The sequence below is a fragment of the Schistocerca nitens genome, chromosome 8 (genome assembly GCF_023898315.1).
Source record: "Schistocerca nitens isolate TAMUIC-IGC-003100 chromosome 8, iqSchNite1.1, whole genome shotgun sequence".
NCBI lineage: Eukaryota > Metazoa > Arthropoda > Insecta > Orthoptera > Acrididae > Schistocerca > Schistocerca nitens.
The window spans coordinates 620,179,195-620,199,046 of NC_064621.1; the positions used below are offsets into that span (position 1 = coordinate 620,179,195).

Below are 19,852 nucleotides of genomic sequence, written 5' to 3' on the forward strand. Positions count from 1 at the left end.
GCGGCGTGGATTGGCCTCCCTATTCGCCAGACATGAACCCCTGTGACTTCTTTCTGTGGGGACACTTGAAAGACCAGGTGTACCGCCAGAATCCAGAAACAATTGAACAGCTGAAGCAGTACATCTCATCTGCATGTGAAGCCATTCCGCCAGACACGTTGTCAAAGGTTTCGGGTAATTTCATTCAGAGACTACGCCAGATTATTGCTACGCATGGTGGATATGTGGAAAATATCGTACTATAGAGTTTCCCAGACCGCAGCGCCATCTGTTGTCGACAATTGTAACTACTGTAATTTCGAAAGTTTGTCTGTCTGAAAATGTACTGTTGTCCCAAGCATATTGCAACAAACGGTGTATTTCTATCGCTGCTCGTTTAGTTTGTATTGCCGTTTCAAATATACCGGTCATTTTTGAAACACCCTGTATCAACGCCCGTCAGCAGGTGAAGGTATTAATACAAAATTCTAATGTTGTTCTGGACGGCTGCAGGTCATCAATAATGTCTGTTCTTTCGGACATGTCCGAAAGAACAGACACTGGTAACGAGTTTGGTTGACTATTCAACGAGCATCTAGGGTGTAACGCGATACCAGACATCGAAAATGGTGACGACCCTGTGAGAGAAGTGGAACTTATCAAACAAACTGACCATGATTCAGGTCCTGAACAAGAACACGATGATGGCCGTGAACAGTCATTCTCTATCGGTGATGTGTGATGAGCAGTAGAAGATTTCTGTTCCTTTTACGTTGTATCCGTTTTTACGACAAGAGCACAGGACTAGAAAGAACAGCAAGTGATAATTTCGCTGCATTAAGGCAAAACTAGATGAAGTTTTGATGAACTGTAACGACAATTACGGTGAATGCAAATTTGTAATAGTAGAAGAACGGTGGTACGCTTACCAGGGTTGCTGCTCGTTTGCTTAGTATATCCCAAACAAACCGGCGAATGATGACTTAAAGAGCTTTGATTTATTTGCGGCTAAAACATTCTTCACAAGTAATATTCAAATGTATTGCGGAAATTGTGGGAAACAACCTACAGGCCCATACGATGCTTCTCGTTCTCATTGTGATGTTGTAGGAAGGTTTGCTACTGACATAGACTGGTCTCGGAGAAACTAATCCACAGATAACTGGTGCAACAGAATTACTCAGTTACCTTCTAGTTTTAAAAAAAAGAAAAGACAACTAGCGTGCATCGCTACAGCGAGAGAAAACAAACGCAAGGTTCCACAAGAAGTTTTACCTGAGAGCGTGAGGCTGTCCATTGTTTCGTTTGTACAGAAAAAATGCAGTTTTACTGCTTTCATCTACGCACGGCGTAGAAACGGTTTACGAAGCTACAATGCAACCAGAGATAGTTTTGTGTTAGAAGGTAAGAAAAGTAGGAGTCGACGCAATCGAGCAGCTGGGATGGGCGTATTCCGTCACACGGGTGAAAAGAAAATGGTTATTGGCCGTATTCTGTGTTCTACTGGATATAGCAGGAATCAATACCCAAACCATGCAAATGAGGTCAAACAAATTAGGAGTTGAAGGGTTTTCTTCAAAGACTTGGCGTTTTCCCTTCTGAAGCCTCAGCTAGAGGAAAGACATAAGGTTCCTTCATATCCTGACGACGCAGCGTCTTTCTTCAAGAAATACAAAGAAAGGTGACTTGAAAGAATTAGAAGCTCGTTACCGAGGAAAGAGGACAGCTTGCGACATGTTAATGAACAAAAAACACCTCTACTACGATTAGGTGTGACTCATGCCATAGCTTCGTTTGAAAGGACATGTGAAAACAATGCATACATCTCAGAAGTGTCAAGTAGTTCTATAAAATGCGCAAAGCAATTAACTGAACAGTTCCAATGGCATTTGTGGTAACTGATACTGCGTATGACCACCTGATAATTGGAACTGTCTTTCTATCTTTCTTTCTTTCTTTCACTGGTGCCATGTCCTGCACTGACGCAGGGTCGGCATTATTAGCAACGGATTTCGCAAGATTAGGATGAATGGGTGGCCAGATGCTCTTCCTGCCGCCACCCCGTACCCCCTGGGATGGAACTTGTGCACCCCAACTGTCTGCGTCTAGTGTAATTCATGGAATAGTGCGAACGTATTCAGATGTCGGCGAGTCGTGTAACTGAGGCGGAACGTGGGGACCAGCCCGGTATTCACCTAGCGGGACGTGGAAAACCGCCTAAAAACCATATCCAGCCTGGCCCGCACACCATCCCTCGTCATTAATCCGACGGGCAGATTCGATCTACATCTACATCTACATCTACATTTATACTCCGCAAGCCACCCAACGGTGTGTGGCGGAGGGCACTTTACGTGCCACTGTCATTACCTCCCTTTCCTGTTCCAGTCGCGTATGGTTCGCGGGAAGAACGACTGTCTGAAAGCCTCCGTGCGCGCTCTAATCTCTCTAATTTTACATTCGTCATCTCCTCGGGAGGTATAAGTAGGGGGAAGCAATATATTCGATACCTCATCCAGAAACGCACCCTCTCGAAACCTGGCGAGCAAGCTACACCGCGATGCAGAGCGCCTCTCTTGCAGAGTCTGCCACTTGAGTGTATTAAACATCTCCGTAACGCTATCACGGTTACCAAATAACCCTGTGACGAAACGCGCCGCTCTTCTTTGGATCTTCTCTATCTCCTCCGTCAACCCGATCTGGTACGGATCCCACACTGATGAGCAATACTCAAGTATAGGTCGAACGAGTGTTTTGTAAGCCACCTCCTTTGTTGATGGACTACATTTTCAAAGCACTCTCCCAATGAATCTCAACCTGGTACCCGCCTTACCAACAATTAATTTTATATGATCATTCCACTTCAAATCGTTCCGCACGCATACTCCCAGATATTTTACAGAAGTAACTGCTACCAGTGTTTGTTCCGCTATCATATAATCATACAATAAAGGATCCTTCTTTCTGTGTATTCGCAATACATTACATTTGTCTATGTTAAGGGACAGTTGCCACTCCCTGCACCAAGTGCCTATCCGCTGCAGATCTTCCTGCATTTCGCTACAATTTTCTAACGCTGCAACTTCTCTGTATACTACAGCATCATGCGCGAAAAGCCGCATGGGACTTCCGACACTATCTACTAGGTCATTTACATATATTGTGAAAAGCAATGGTCCCATAACACTCCCCTGTGGCACGCCAGAGGTTACTTTAACGTCTGTAGACGTCTCTCCATTGATAACAACATGCTGTGTTCTGTTTGCTAAAAACTCTTCAATCCAGCCACACAGCCGGTCTGATATTCCGTAGGCTCTTACTTTGTTTATCAGGCGACAGTGCGGAACTGTATCGAACGCCTTCCGGAAGTCAAGAAAAATAGCATCTACCTCATAGCCAGTATCTAATATTTTCTGGGTCTCGTGAACAAATAAAGCGAGTTGGGTCTCACACGATCGCTGTTTACGGAATCCATGTTGATTCCTACAGAGTAGATTCTGGGTTTCCAAAAACGACATGATACTCGAGCAAAAAACATGTTCTAAAATTCTACAACAGATCGACGTCAGAGATATAGGTCTATAGTTTTGCGCATCTGCTCGACGACCCTTCTTGAAGACTGGGACTACCTGTGCTCTTTTCCAATCATTTGGAACCCTCCGTTCCTCTAGAGAGTTGCGGTACACGGCTGTTAGAAGGGGGCAAGTTCTTTCGCGTACTCTGTGTAGAGTCGAATTGGTATCCCGTCAGGTCCAGTGGACTTTCCTCTGTTGAGTGATTCCAGTTGCTTTTCTATTCCTTGGACACTTATTTGGATGTCAGCCATTTTTTCGTTTGTGCGAGGATTTAGAGAAGGAACAGCAGTGCGGTCTTCCTCTGTGAAACAGCTTTGGAAAAAGGTGTTTAGTATTTCAGCTTTACGCTTGTCATCCTCTGTTTCAATGCCATCATCATCCCGGAGTGTCTGGATATGATGTTTCGAGCCACTTACTGATTTAACGTAAGACCAGAACTTCCTAGGATTTTCTGTCAAGTCGGTACATAGAATTTTACTTTCGAATTCACTGAACGCTTCACGCATAGCCCTCCTTACGCTAACTTTGACATCGTTTAGCTTCTGTTTGTCTGAGAGGTTTTGGCTGCGTTTAAACTTGGAGTGAAGCTCTCTTTGCTTTCGCAGCAGTTTCCTAACTTTGTTGTTGTACCACGGTGGGTTTTTCCCGTCCCTCACAGTTTTACTAGGCACGTACCTGTCTAAAACGCATTTTACAATTGCCTTGAACTTTTTCCATAAACACTCAACATTGTCAGTGTCGGAACAGAAATTTTCGTTTTGATCTGTTAGGTAGCCTGAAATCTGCCTTCTATTACTCTTGCTAAACAGATAAACCTTCCTCCCTTTTTTTGTATTCCTATTAACTTCCATATTCAGGGATGCTGAAACGGCCTTATGATCACTGATTCCCTGTTCTGCATTTACAGAGTCGAAAAGTTCGGGTCTGTTTGTTATCAGTAGGTCCAAGATGTTATCTCCACGAGTCGGTTCTCTGTTTAATTGCTCGAGGTAATTTTCGGAATGTGCACTCAGTATAATGTCACTCGATGCTCTGTCCCTACCACCCGTCCTAAACATCTGAGTGTCCCAGTCTATATCTGGTAAATTGAAATCTCCACCTAAGACTATAACATGCTGAGAAAATTTATGTGAAATGTATTCCAAATTTTCTCTCAGTTGTTCTGCCATTAATGCTGCTGAGTCGGGAGGTCGGTAAAAGGAGCCAATTATAAAGCTAGCTCGGTTGTTGAGTGTAACCTCCACTCATAATAATTCACAGGAACTATCCACTTCTACTTCACTACAGGATAAACTACTACTAACAGCAACGAACACCCCACCACCGGTTGCATGCAATCTATCCTTTCTAAACACCGTCTGTACCTTTGTAAAAATTTCGGCAGAATTTATCTCTGGCTTCAGCCAGCTTTCTGTACCTATAACGATTTCAGCTTCGGTGCTTTCTATCAGCGCTTGAAGTTCCGGTACTTTACCAACGCAGCTTTGACAGTTGACAATTACAATACCGATTGCTGCTTGGTCCTCGCATGATATCCGGGGCCGGCCCGCCTACCCGAGTCCAGGAAGCAGCGCGTTATAACTGGAACTGTCTATGTCATTTTATATTGTGATGAAACCGTGTTGAGTAGTAAGTACTTAAGAAAAGTGTTGGATTAGACTAATATAAGTCAGCCGCGGCAACAAACTGACATAAAGGGAGCTAATTCTGTTACTGTTTAACTGAACCCCCTCATTCCCGCTGAAAATTTTGTGTTCACGTGTGTGAATGTGAGCCTGTCGGGTCTTCAGCAGCCTACTGGTGCTGAGATAACGTGCTGCTTCGACGAGTGTCATACCCATCATCTTCTGACAAACCCCAGCACCTCAACTCCGCCGACCGGATGGAAAATCGAGAACTTTTCATCGTGGTGTCCATACGCCTCGCGTTCAGAGGCGTAAATTTTCATTTTCCACGGGTGCCGGTGGTTCAAGTATTCGTTGTGAGACGAGGAGGAGGAACCTCACCTGCGACCACCATGTCCAGATACGTCATCTGCTGTACGGCATCGTACGTCACCTCCCCGCCGTGTCTACTGAGCACCCTGTCGACTTCAGACCTGAGGCGATCCTGGATTTCCGGGTTGACTGCCAACTCGTGGATGCAGAAGCTCATTGTCGTGGAAGACGTCTCGAAACCGGCCACGAAGAAGACGAAACACTGTGCAGCGAACAGGTCGTCTGTGAAGGCTGCAACAAGGTAGACCAACGTTAGTCTGGTAGAGCTCTACACTGCGCTCAGTCATTTGCTCTCAGAAAATAAACTGAAGCAGTGGGAACCATAAGGGCCCCAACCACAGCAACAAAGTTTTGATAAAAATGAATGTTTGTGAAAAAGAAATTTACGGACAAACGGTCAATATCTCAGGCCTGAATTATCTTTTAATAAAGTCTCAACATTCTACACTTCCTGTGAAAAAATAATTTACCCATTATATGTTCAGATATATTAATTACACTACAGGCAATTAAAATTGCTACACCACGAAGATGACGTGCTACAGACGCGAAATTCAACCGGTAGGAAGAAGATGCTGTGATATGCAAATGATTAGCTCTTCAGAGCATTCACACAAGGTTGTCGCCGGTGGCGACACCTACAACTTGCTGACATGAGAAAAGTTTCCAACGGCTTTCTCATACACAATCAGTAGTTGACTGGCGTTGCCTGCTGAAACGTTGTTGTCATGCCTCGTGTAAGGAGGAGAAATGCGTACCATCACGTTTCCGACGTTGATAAAGGTCGGATTGTAGCCTGTCGCGATTGCGGTTTATCGTATCGCGACATTGCTGCTCACGTTGGTCGCGATTCAATGACTGTTAGCAGAATATGGAATCGGTGAGTTCAGGAGGGTAATACGGAACGCCGTGCTGGATCCCAACGGCCTCGTATCACTAGCAGTCGAGATGACAGGCATCTTATCCGCATGGCTGTAACGCATCGTGCGGCCACGTCTCGATCCCTGAGTCAACAGATGGGGACGTTTGCAAGACAACAACCATCTGCACGAACAGACGGACGACGTTTGCAGCAGCATGGACTATCAGCTCGGAGACCATGGCTACGGTTACCCTTGACGCTGCATCACAGACAGGAGCGCCTGCGATGGTCTACTCAACGACGAACCTGGGTGCACGAATGGCAAAACGTCATTTGTTCTGATGAATCCAGGTGCTGGTTACAGCATGATGATAGTCGCATCCGTGTTTGGCGACATCGAGGTGAATGAGCATTGGAAGCGTGTATTCGTCACCGCCATACTGGCGTATCACCCGGCGTGATGGTATGGGCCATCGGTTACACGTCTCTGTCGCCTCTTGTCTGCATTAACGGCACTTGGAACAGTGGACGTTGCATTTCAGATGTGTTATGACCCGTGGCTCTACCTTTCATTCGATCCCTGCGAAAACCTACATTGTTTAGCAGGATAATACACGACCGCATGTTGCAGGTCCTGTAGGGACCTTTCTGGATACAGTAAATGTTCGACTGCTGCCCTGGCCAGCACATTCTCCAAATTTCTCACCAACTGAAAACGTATAGTCAATGGTGGCCGAGCAACTGGCTCGTCACAATACGCCAGTCACTATTCTTGATAAACTGTGGTATCGTGTTGAAGCTACATGGGCAGCTGTACCTGTACACGTCAACCAAGCTCAGTTGGGCTCAATGCCCAGGCGTATCAAGGCCGTTATTACTGCCACAGGTTGTTGTTCTGGGTACTGATTTCTCAGGATCTATGCACCCAAATTGCGTGAAAATGTAATCACATGTCAGTTGTAGTATAATATATTTTTCCAATGAATACCCGTTTATCGTCTGCATTTCTTCTTGGTGTAGCAATTTTAATGGCCTGTAGTGTAGTATTCAATAATATATTTATTTTTAATGTTAATTCACAAAATTTCCCTATAATGGCTGCTGGCAATAGTGGTGTTGACAGTTGTTAAGTTTGCAGTTAGTATGGAACTAGAATCAGAACATAAGGGACGGATGCTAAATGCACCACACAAACACTCACACACAGTTATAACGTATTACGGTTCCATGTCGCAGACGTGTCTGGAAGCGCCCCAGATACCACTGGGAGACCATACGGCCGGGGAGAGATGGTCTGGAGTACCATTTCTTCTGACAGCAGGACCCCTTTGGTTGTCATCCGCCTCACCCTTCCAGTACAGCTGTACTTCTACGGTATTCTGCGTCCCGTTCTGTCGCCCTTCGTGGTAAACTATCCTGGGCTTACATTTCAGCAAGATAATGCCCGCCCGTACACGGCGATAATTTCTACTGCTAGTCTTCGTGCGTGCAGGCCCCACGTTGGCCAGCAAGGTCACCGGATCTCTCACCAGTTCGGAGAGTTTGGAGCATTATGCACAGAACCCTTCAACCAGTTCTGGATTCTGACGATCTAACGCGCCAATTGGACAGAAATTAGCTCGGTGTCCCTCAGGACATCCAACAACTCTGCGAATCAATGCTAAGTCAAATACACTCCTGGAAATTGAAATAAGAACACCGTGAATTCATTGTCCCAGGAAGGGGAAACTTTATTGACACATTCCTGGGGTCAGATACATCACATGATCACACTGACAGAACCACACGCACATAGACACAGGCAACAGAGCATGCACAATGTCGGCACTAGTACAGTGTATATCCACCTTTCGCAGCAATGCAGGCTGCTATTCTCCCATGGAGACGATCGTAGAGATGCTGGATGTAGTCCTGTGGAACGGCTTGCCATGCCATTTCCACCTGGCGCCTCAGTTGGACCAGCGTTCGTGCTGGACGTGCAGACCGCGTGAGACGACGCTTCATCCAATCCCAAACATGCTCAATGGGGGACAGATCCGGAGATCTTGCTGGCCAGGGTAGTTGACTTACACCTTCTAGAGCACGTTGGGTGGCACGGGATACATGCGGACGTGCATTGTCCTGTTGGAACAGCAAGTTCCCTTGCCGGTCTAGGAATGGTAGAACGATGGGTTCGATGACGGTTTGGATGTACCGTGCACTATTCAGTGTCCCCTCGACGATCACCAGTGGTGTACGGCCAGTGTAGGAGATCGCTCCCCACACCATGATGCCGGGTGTTGGCCCTGTGTGCCTCGGTCGTATGCAGTCCTGATTGTGGCGCTCACCTGCACGGCGCCAAACACGCATACGACCATCATTGGCACCAAGGCAGAAGCGACTCTCATCGCTGAAGACGACACGTCTCCATTCGTCCCTCCATTCACGCCTGTCGCGACACCACTGGAGGCGGGCTGCACGATGTTGGGGCGTGAGCGGAAGACGGCCTAACGGTGTGCGGGACCGTAGCCCAGCTTCATGGAGACGATTGCGAATGGTCCTCGACGATACCCCAGGAGCAACAGTGTCCCTAATTTGCTGGGAAGTGGCGGTGCGGTCCCCTACGGCACTGTGTAGGATCCTACGGTCTTGGCGTGCATCCGTGCGTCGCTGCGGTCCGGTCCCAGGTCGACGGGCACGTGCACCTTCCGCCGACCACTGGCGACAACATCGATGTACTGTGGAGACCTCACGCCCCACGTGTTGAGCAATTCGGCGGTACGTCCACCCGGCCTCCCGCATGCCCACTATACGCCCTCGCTCAAAGTCCGTCAACTGCACATGCGGTTCACGTCCACGCTGTCGCGGCATGCTACCAGTGTTAAAGACTGCGATGGAGCTCCGTATGCCACGGCAAACTGGCTGACACTGACGGTGGCGGTGCACAAATGCTGCGCAGCTAGCGCCATTCGACGGCCAACACCGCGGTTCCTGGTGTGTCCGCTGTGCCGTGCGTGTGATCATTGCTTGTACAGCCCTCTCGCAGTGTCCGGAGCAAGTATGGTGGGTCTGACACACCGGTGTCAATGTGTTCTTTTTTCCATTTCCAGGAGTGTATTTGCTTGCAAAAGGGGCAAATGTAGACCAACGCTTTGAAGCTCTTTCTCTTGCGTATACTGTCTTACAATGCCATCGTTACGCAGAAACATGACAATAATGACTTATGTCAACACTTATGTTGTAATAGAAATTACAGCCATGTGATTTTTGTATTTAAATGTGTCTTGCGTACAGTGACCACTATTTACGTTGCACCTGATCCACGCGCAACTTGTTTTCCTGTACCGTTGGCTCACACTGTCTTAAGGAAAGGTCACAGACTATTGTAACGTATGTATTTAGAAGATAATACGAGTAATGAGCACGCGATTCGATAGTTATTGCCTCATGTAATGACAAAGGTTATGGGCAGATTGTTCACGCATCCATATTTCAGTTCCAAATAAGTTCCACACAAATACTTCAAGAAAAGTCTTCATAAGCTTTAAATTTATATTCGGCTTACCGTATTGTTCTTTTGCAGGAACTCTTTCCTTGCTATTCTCAGACTGAATTGGTGTATCTTCTGTCGGCCTCAGTTGTTTTCCTCCGCCGTCAAAACTCGTCTGATACTTTCAGGATCTGATTTTGTAATCTAATACCCCCAGCATTACCTGAATTAATTAGATCACAATGTTTCACTTTTGTTGATGAGCATCTTATAACCTATGTTCAGGACACTACGCATTCCGTTAAACTGATCTACGACATCCTTTGCAGTCTCTGACAGAAATACGACGTAATCGGGAAACTTAAAAATTTTGGTTTCTTCCCCTTTATCCTTAAATCTATTTCCCAAGTCATGCTTTGTTTCCCCTGCTGTTTGATTTACCGCACGATTCAATAACAGTGTGTCTCATTGCATTCTCAAGTACTAGTTCCCTTGCTTCTTTCAACTTTTACAACTTCAGTTTGATTTCTGTATAACCTGTAGGTAACCATTGCCTGCCTGAATTTTCTGCCTAATATCGTCAGAATATCAAAGAGACTATTCCCGTTAACAGTTTTCATGGAAAGATGTTCAAATGTGTGTGAAATCTTATGGGACTTCACTGCTAAGATCATCAGTACCTAAGCTTACACACTACATAATCTAAATTACCCTAAGGACAAACAGACACACCCATGCCAGAGGGAGGACTCGAACCTCCGCCGCACAGTCCATGACTACAGCGCCTTAGACCGCTCGGATAAACCCGCGCGGCTTTCATGGAAAGAAAAATCAGTTTCCTGTACGCCGTGCGACATGTTGTTGATGACTTGCGTATACTTACTGAAGTCGATGTCCGGCGAGTGAGCGACTTTTTTCCCAGTGTCTGCACTTTCGTGGTCGGGGTGCACCTGTCCCTTCTCCTGCAGCTCCAGCAACAGGTTGACGAAGTCGTTCCTCGCCACGGCGTTCTTCTTGCGGTAGTCCACTGTGTCACGCACGACACCCATGAAGAAGCGCTCACACTCCGCACTTACAGAATTTATGTGCAGGAGGTAACCAATACGCACCTGAAACACGGCGTTCAGTTATTACGTCAGAGACGTAAGGTACATTCACTGCTTTTCAATATCAACGGCTTGAGGCATAAAGAAAGATGCGTCGAGTGACAACTAGACGCCATTTTATTATTTTTTTCGTAATTATCAGTGACATAGAAATCTGTAACGGGCCGTATTGTAAACAGATGGGTTCGAGACGTTGTTCGCAATCTGGTCATCGTTCACCTTGGATAACGTAAAGGAAGGTGGGTTTTTTAATATGTAAAGTACTTATCTTCCTAAGATAAAAATACACTCATGCTTATAAATTAAGGATAATTGCAGAATGTGGTGACACACAACGTGGCACTACACTAATCTGGCGCTAATAGCATGGGCACATAGCGAACACACGCGACACGGATTTGTAAGTACTCGGTACTGGTGATAAGTTGAGAAAACCAACCCGAAACACGCGTCGTACAAAACTGCAGTTTCCTGGGCATGTACCCTTACATCAATATGTGATATGATCACCGTGCACACGTACACAGGCCGCACAACGGGTTGGCATACTCTGGATCAGGTGGTCGAGCAGCTGCTAGGGTACAGCCTCCCATTCTTGCACCAGTACCTGTCGGAGTTCCTGAGGTGTTGTAGGGGTTTGAAGACGTGCAGCGACACGTCGACCGAGAGTATACCAGACGCACTCGATGGGGTTTAGGTCTGGAGAACAGACAGGCCACTCCATTCGCCTGATATCTTCTGTTTCAAGGTATTCCTAGACGATGGCAGCTCGGTGGGGCCGTGCGTTATCATCCATCAGGAGGTAGATGGGACCCACTCTACCCCTCAAAAGGCGGACATACTGGTGCAAAATGACGTCCCTATACACCTGACCTGTTACAGTTCCTCTGTCAAAGCTATGCAGGGGTGTACGTGCGCCAATGATAATCCCACCCCACACCATAAAACCACAACCTCCATACAGGTCCCTTTCAAGGACGTTAAGAGGTTGGTATTTGGTTCCTGGTTCACGCCAGATGAAAACCCGGCGAGAATCACTGTTCAGACTATACCTGGACTCGTCCGTGAACATAACCTGGGACTACTGTTCCAACGCGCATGTTATGTGTTCTTGACACCAGGCTTTAAGGGGTCTCCTGTGACCAGGGGTCAGTGGAGTCTTTTCAGTCGTCTGTAGACTGTGTGTCTGGAGACAACTGTTCCAGTGGCTGCGGTACGGTGCCGAGCGAGGCTACCTGCAGTACTCCGTGGCCGTCTGCGGGCACTGATGGTGAGATATCGGTCTTGTTGTGGTGTTGTACACTGTGGACGTCCCTTACTGTAGCGCCTGGACACGTTTCCTGTCTGCTGGACTCGTTGCCATAATCTTGAGATTACACTTTGTGGCAGACGGAGGGCCCGTGCTACGACCTGCTGTGTTTGACCAGCCTCCAGTCGCCCCAGTATTCTACCCCTCATAACGTCATCAGTATGTGTTCTTTGAGCCATTTTCAACAATCGGTCATCATTAGCACATCTGAAAACGTCTGCACACTTGCTCGCTGCACCGTACTCTGACATTCACCAACACACCTCTGCGTATGTGGACTGCTGCCTGCGCCACCGTGCGACGACCGCAGGTCAAATGCACCGCACGGTCATACCCCGAGATGGTTTAAACCCGCAAACCGCCGACCAGAGCGTTGTTTCACCATGTATCAGCATTATCCCTAATTTATGAGCATGAGATAAATGTGTACAAAATTCTCGGGGCTACGCCTCGAATAATTTTTGTTCCTCCAAATATATTGTGCCTGTCTGAGGGTCTTTTCCTCATTAATGTTGGTTGTCTCCTAGAAAATTTCAGGACGGAAACAAAATATTTGTGCTAACTGCAAACTTCATTAGGATAACTGTAACTGAAAACAGTCAAAACAGACACGACGCAAATCATGAAATACTAACAACAAATAATAGAAACTACTGCCATTTGAGATACATATCTTATGTAGGGTGTGTAATTTCCATTAACCACATTTACTTTTCTCATTTGTGACTAGTATTAACACCACAAGGAAAGAAACTCACAAGAGAAAAAGCAGAAACAGTCAAGCGCAAGAATCTGCGCACCACTGATTTCCGTCAAGTTTCCCATCCTAATCGGGGACCACACGGAAGTAATTCACATTAAAGCACTTCTGTTTTCGGATAGCATCGACGTGAAATGTTCTGATGCGTGATCCGTTTAGGGCCAGGTCAAATCCTTGAAATATTCGATAGTAAAGGTACATTATTTGCAGATATACACAGATATGTCTATTGTTATCCCATATGGTCGAAATTCGACCAGTTTTCTCAACGTCATACAAAAATAGCTGCGCATAACATGATGAACGACCATACGTAAAAATGAACCGACCTGATCCATGATAAAAAATTTCGTGTAGCCGAAAGTGACACATTCCACGTAAAAGTGTCTGACATTTCAGCCTCAAGACTGGCCATGGAAAATTCTGTGCTGTGGATGCCCGATCATTTGAAGTGAGTCCTTGATAAAGTGCGTTGAAAATAAATTTTGAACTGACGGCTGCAAATTAACATTTCACTTACGGCAACTTAATGTGAATGCTTTTCTGTGACATAAAATAACCTCAGGTGCGAAATGTTTTGGATTACAAAATCTGCTCTGCAAGTTCATCAAATTGCATTTATAAGTTCCAAAATTATTTGAAATTAGGGTAACTGCACGTTTAAATGTATCTTTTATAATGGCAACAGAATTTGCACTATCGATGTCTACATTATTCTCTACGCAAAAATTGTGTCTGTCCTCTTTGTCTTGCAGCCCGACTGTTAGTGTTCTTCTCCGATGCATAGCCAAAAACAAATATAGTTTCCTTATAATACGGGAAGTCTAGCTATCCAAAAAGGAGAAATGAAAATTATGAACTCACTTCAAATTTTGTGATAAAAGTGGGAAATAAAATCAGACTCACTTTCTTTTGCTCTTAAACAAAAGTAAAGCAAACAGAAATAACGTCAATAAACAACGCTGCGTAAAGTGTGCGTTCGCCCAAAGGCGTCGTTACTAAGATGTTTTTCTGCAGCATTGTAACTGCCCGGTGTGGATGTGTCACTGCAAATGAATCATCTACAACATTTAAGGGCGAACGTCCCTCGACAGCGTTCTCACCGAACGTTAATTTCGTGTTTTATTTCTACCATAGCACTCGGCGCGTGCGGTAGAAGTTGGTAGCGGTGTGAGAGACAGAAAAGAACTTTTCTCAGCCGTGTATCTCTGCGTCCTTTTACCTCTCTTAGCGTTTACATACACACCTAATTTTCTTTCGTACAAATCTATGGCAAAGTACCTTTCGAATTACATAAGCTTCATAGGACTCCTTGTACAATTAATATTACAAATTGGTACCTCAATTTTCTACGCTCACGTATTAGTATTAGGATGAAGCCCGAAACTATATGCGATACGATATTTCAGTGCCTGTGTTATTCCGAATTGCGATGCAATGTTCCTTCGGACATACATTCATGTCGGAAGGAACAGCCGTTGTGAAACACATGAAACGTATTCGCATATGGACCATCAGTTGTGTAATGGAATGATGAAATGAAAATTTGTGTCAGGCCGGGATTCGAACCCGGATTTCTCTCTTGTCACGAATGGGCGCCTTACCATCAGACTATCCGAGCACGATTCAGTACGAGACCCATGATTGACGACATATGGAAGATTGGGTCTTGCCGTGAGTCATGTCTACCAACTCTCAGTTTCTTGATTCGATTCAGTTGAACATTCCTCTCTCTCTCTCTCTAGCGACTGAACCTACTCTCGTTTAGGTTTCAATGTGTTCGATGAATTCCTTATCCGAAAGCAAGGCGCCATCTCGCCGAGGTATCCAGAACTGTGGAAGCTATCTATAAAAGTCTGCTACAGGCTATATCGCATTTATGTGTTTGCTTGTACAGGGTGTTTCAAAAATGACCGGTATATTTGAAACGGCAATAAAAACTAAACGAGCAGCGATAGAAATACACCATTTGTTGCAATATGCATGGGACAACAGTACATTTTCAGGCAGACAAACTTTCGAAATTACAGTAGTTACAATTTTCAACAACAGATGGCGCTGCGGTCTGGGAAACTCTATAGTACGATATTTTCCACATATCCACCATGCATAGCAATAATATGGCGTAGTCTCTGAATGAAATTACCCGAAACCTTTGACAACGTGTCTGGCGGGATGGCTACACATGCAGATGAGATGTCCTGCTTCAGCTGTTCAATTGTTTCTGGATTCTGGCGGTACACCTGGTCTTTCAAGTGTCCCCACAGAAAGAAGTCACAGGGGTTCATGTCTGGCGAATAGGGAGGCCAATCCACGCCGCCTCCTGTATGTTTCGGATAGCCCAAAGCAATCACACGATCATCGAAATATTCATTCAGGAAATTAAAGACGTCGGCAGCGCGATGTGGCCGGGCACCATCTTGCATAAACCACGAGGTGTTCGCAGTGTCGTCTAAGACAGTTTGTACCGCCACAAATTCACGAAGAATGTCCAGATAGCGTGATGCAGTAATCGTTTCGGATCTGAAAAATGGGCCAATGATTCCTTTGGAAGAAATGGCGGCCCAGACCAGTACTTTTTGAGGATGCAGGGACGATGGGACTGCAACATGGGGCTTTTCGGTTCCCCATATGCGCCAGTTCTGTTTATTGACGAAGCCGTCCAGGTAAAAATAAGCTTCGTCAGTAAACCAAATGCTGCCCACATGCATTTCGCCGTCATCAATCCTATGCACTATATCGTTACCGAATGTCTCTCGTGCAGCAATGGTAGCGGCGCTGAGGGGTTGCCGCGTTTGAATTTTGTATGGATAGAGGTGTAAACTCTGGCGCATGAGACGATACGTGGACGTTGGCGTCATTTGGACCGCAGCTGCAACACGGCGAACGGAAACCCGAGGCCGCTGTTGGATCACCTGCTGCACTAGCTGCGCGTTGCCCTCTGTGGTTGCCGTACGCGGTCGCCCTACCTTTCCAGCACGTTCATCCGTCACGTTCCCAGTCCGTTGAACTTTTTCAAACAGATCCTGTATTGTATCGCTTTTCGGTCCTTTGGTTACATTAAACCTCCGTTGAAAACTTCGTCTTGTTGCAACAACAGCCCGCATCTCGTGGTCGTGCGGTAGCGTTCTCGCTTCCCACGCCCGGGTTCCCGGGTTCGATTCCCGGCGGGGTCAGGGATTTTCTCTGCCTCGTGATGGCTGGGTGTTGTGTGCTGTCCTTAGGTTAGTTAGGTTTAAGTAGTTCTAAGTTCTAGGGGACTGATGACCATAGCTGTTAAGTCCCATAGTGCTCAGAGCCATTTGAACCATTTTTTTGCAACAACACTGTGTTCTAGGCGGTGGAATTCCAACACCAGAAAAATCCTCTGTTCTAAGGAATAAACCATGTTGTCTACACTTGCACGTTGTGAACAGCACACGCTTACAGCAGAAAGACGACGTACAGAATGGCGCACCCACAGACTGCGTTGTCTTCTATATCTTTCACATCACTTGCAGCGCCATCTGTTGTTGAAAATTGTAAATACTGTAATTTCGAAAGTTTGCCCGCCTGAAAATGTACTGTTGTCCCAAGCATATTGCAACAAACGGTGTATTTCTATCGCTGCTCGTTTAGTTTTTATTGCCGTTTCAAATAAACCGGTCATTTTTGAAACACCCTGTATAAACAGCATGTTTCACGCGCACGGAAAGAGTTGGGACCAGTGTTGCGCGAGAACCATTACCTTGGTTGTAGGCTGCCATCTGCGATAACGCCTTGGCAGAAACGGCTGACTGAATCAATAGCACACGCACACAGAGGTGTACACAAACTGCAACCGAAACCTTACATAGTACCGGTAGTGCATAAAGTGACAGATCCAGTCACTCTTGTTCGATGTCGGTACTGCAAACGCCTGTTGCCGACTGTCCAAGGAGCAGTTTTGTTCCAGAGACTCCGTTTTTCTTTTTCCGGATCAAGTATGACTACGTGATGTCGCAAAACTATGTGCGATGATGTACTGGAGGGTGACCTGTTACAGCAAGAGCGTGAAACAGGGGTGTGCCATGGTCACGTGTGGTGTGCAGTTACTGTAACACCTATTGCTAGAGTAGACTGATCGTTGTACACCTAAGCATAACTTCTGATAAGTTTGTGAACAATGAACTCCAACCATATTGTTAGAGAACGAGCAATCAACAAAACGACCTGCTATTATTTCATGGAGGACAATGCAGGAGGAGACACATCACGAATGGATGATTCTATTCATATTTCGCGGGTATTACCCTTCAACGGAAACACCTCGTAATACTGATGGTGTGTGCTCGTACTTTGTAGTGCATGGAACAACCATAGGTCTTTTTGTTTATTGCTCTTTCTGTCAGAAAGTAGCTGCAGTGTATTGTTAACAAACATCAGAAGTTTTGGTTTGGTGTAAAAATATCGGTCCAGTAACTGGTGTTACACTAACTACACACCTCATGTCAATATCACGCACTCCTGTTTCACGTTCTTGATATACAGGGTGTTACAAAAAGGTACGGCCAAACTTGGAAACACTCCTCACACACAAATAAAGAAAATATGTTATGTGCATATGTGTCCGGAAACGCTTAATTTCCATGTTAGAGCTCATTTTAGTTTCGTCAGTATGTACTGTACTTCCTCGATTCACCACCAGTTGGCCCAATTGAAGGAAGGTAATGTTGACTTCGGTGCTTGTGTTGACATGCGACTCATTGCTCTACAGCAATAGCATCAAGCACATCAGTACGTAACATCAACAGGTTAGTGTTCATCACGAACGTGGTTTTGCAGTTAGTGCAATGTTTACAAATGCGGAGTTGGCAGATGCCCATTTGATGTATGGATTAGCACGGGGCAATAGCCGTGGCGCGGTACGTTTGTATCGAGACAGATTTCCAGAACGAAGGTGTCCCGACAGGAAGACGTTCGAAGCAATTGATCGACGTCTTAGGGAGCACGGAACATTCCAGCCTATGACTCGCGACTGTGGAAGACCTACAACGACGAGAACACCTGCAATGGACGAGGCAATTCTTCGTGCAGTTGACGATAACCCTAATGTCAGCGTCAGGGAGGTTGCTGCTGTACAAGGTAACGTTGACCACGTCACTGTATGGAGAGTGCTACGGGATAATCAGTTGTTTCAGTACCATGTACAGCGTGTGCAGGCACTATCAGCAGCTGACTGGCCTCCACGGGTACACTTCTCCGAATGGTTCATCCAACAATGTGTCAATCCTCATTTCAGTGCAAATCTTCTCTTTACGGATGAGGCTTCATTCCAACGTGATCAAATTTAAAATTTTCACAATCAACATGTGTGGGCTGACGAGAATTCGCACGCAATTGTGCAATCACGTCATTGACACAGATTTTCTGTGAACTTTTGGGCAGGCATCGTTGGTGGTGTTTGATTTGCCCCCATGTTCTTCCACCTACGCTTAGTGGAGCACGTTGTCACGATTTCATACAGGATACTCTACCTGTGCTGCTAGAACATGTGCCTTTACAAGTACGACACAACATGTGGTTCATGCGCGATGGAGCTCCTGCACATTTCAGTCGAAGTGTTCGTACGCTCCTCAACAACAGATTCGGTGACCGATGGATTAGTAGAGGCGGACCAATTCCATAGCTCTTGTCTACGCAACCCCGGTACCAAATGTAGAGACTCTTCGTGCTCGTATTGAGGACGGCTGTGATACAATACGACATTCTCCAGGGCTGCATCAGCGCATCAGGGATTCCATGCGACGGAGGGTGGATGCATGTATCCTCGATAACGGAGGACATTTTGAACATTTCCTGTATCAAAGTGTTTGAAGGCACGCTCGTACGTTCTGTTGCTGTGTGTTGCCATTCTATTATTAATGTGATTTGAAGAGAAGGAATAAAATGAGCTCTAACATGGAAAGTAAGCGTTTCCGGTCACATGTCCACATAACATATTTTCTTTCTTTGTGTGTGAGGAATGTTTCCTGAAAGTTTGGCCGTATCTTTTTGTAACACCCTGTATAGTTAATGAGGCTTTTGAGAACACCAGCATCCGTTGTTCTACGACAGTAAGCAGTCGTACTTGATCCAGAAAAAAGGGCCAGCTGCAATACCGACGTCGAGCAACAGTATCTAAATTGGCCAGTCTGTGCACTCCCGGTACTTTGTAAGGTTTCAGTTGGAGTTTTTGTAGATCTCCCTGAACAAGTACTACTGACGTCCCGACTATTTCCCCTAAAAACGACACGCCTCCTGCTAATGTCCGAGGAACGTGCCAAAGCGTTACCGGCGATCGGGGCACACCTGCTCGGTACTGGTTCTCGCGCAATGCCAGACACAAATGTAATCGCTTTTACTGGCTTTCATTGTTCTGTAGCATTCCTTACGCACATTTATCTTTAAATTATTCAGTTAGGTGATGAAACACGAGTCAAGTCAAGAAGTCACGCCTGTCGAGGGATAGCATAATAGCAGGTTGACTGATACTATCTGTCTGATAGGTAAAGGTGATATGCAGCGATTTCCCAAGGTGTACTTATATCATTCAGCATCTAACGAAGAGCTGCTGCAACATCGCATCATCACAAGAAGTGCAACTAGGTGCACTTACAAGAATATCTAAAATTTTGATCAAGGCTCTGAACACTCTGCTTGGTGTCTGTTTGTTCTAAGTCGTGTCTCCCTACCACTTTCGCGCAACGACGCTCTGAGCGAGTTTTTTTAGCGAATTGACTAGTTTGAACCTGGGACCTGTTGCTGGTAAGGAGACGCCAGACACATGACATGTAG

General features: G+C 45.9%; 1 protein-coding gene across 1 annotated transcript in view; it reads right to left on the bottom strand.

Annotated features, from left to right (window-relative positions):
- Positions 1–19,852, bottom strand: part of LOC126199698 (probable cytochrome P450 6a14) — an 83,108-nt gene that overhangs the window by 43,519 nt on the left and 19,737 nt on the right. The window contains exons 3-4 of the mRNA XM_049936624.1: positions 10,766–10,991; positions 5,561–5,782 (exon numbers count right to left, since the gene is read on the bottom strand). Coding sequence (XP_049792581.1) covers positions 5,561–5,782; positions 10,766–10,991 — 448 coding nt within the window. The remainder of the gene's footprint in view (positions 1–5,560; positions 5,783–10,765; positions 10,992–19,852) is intronic.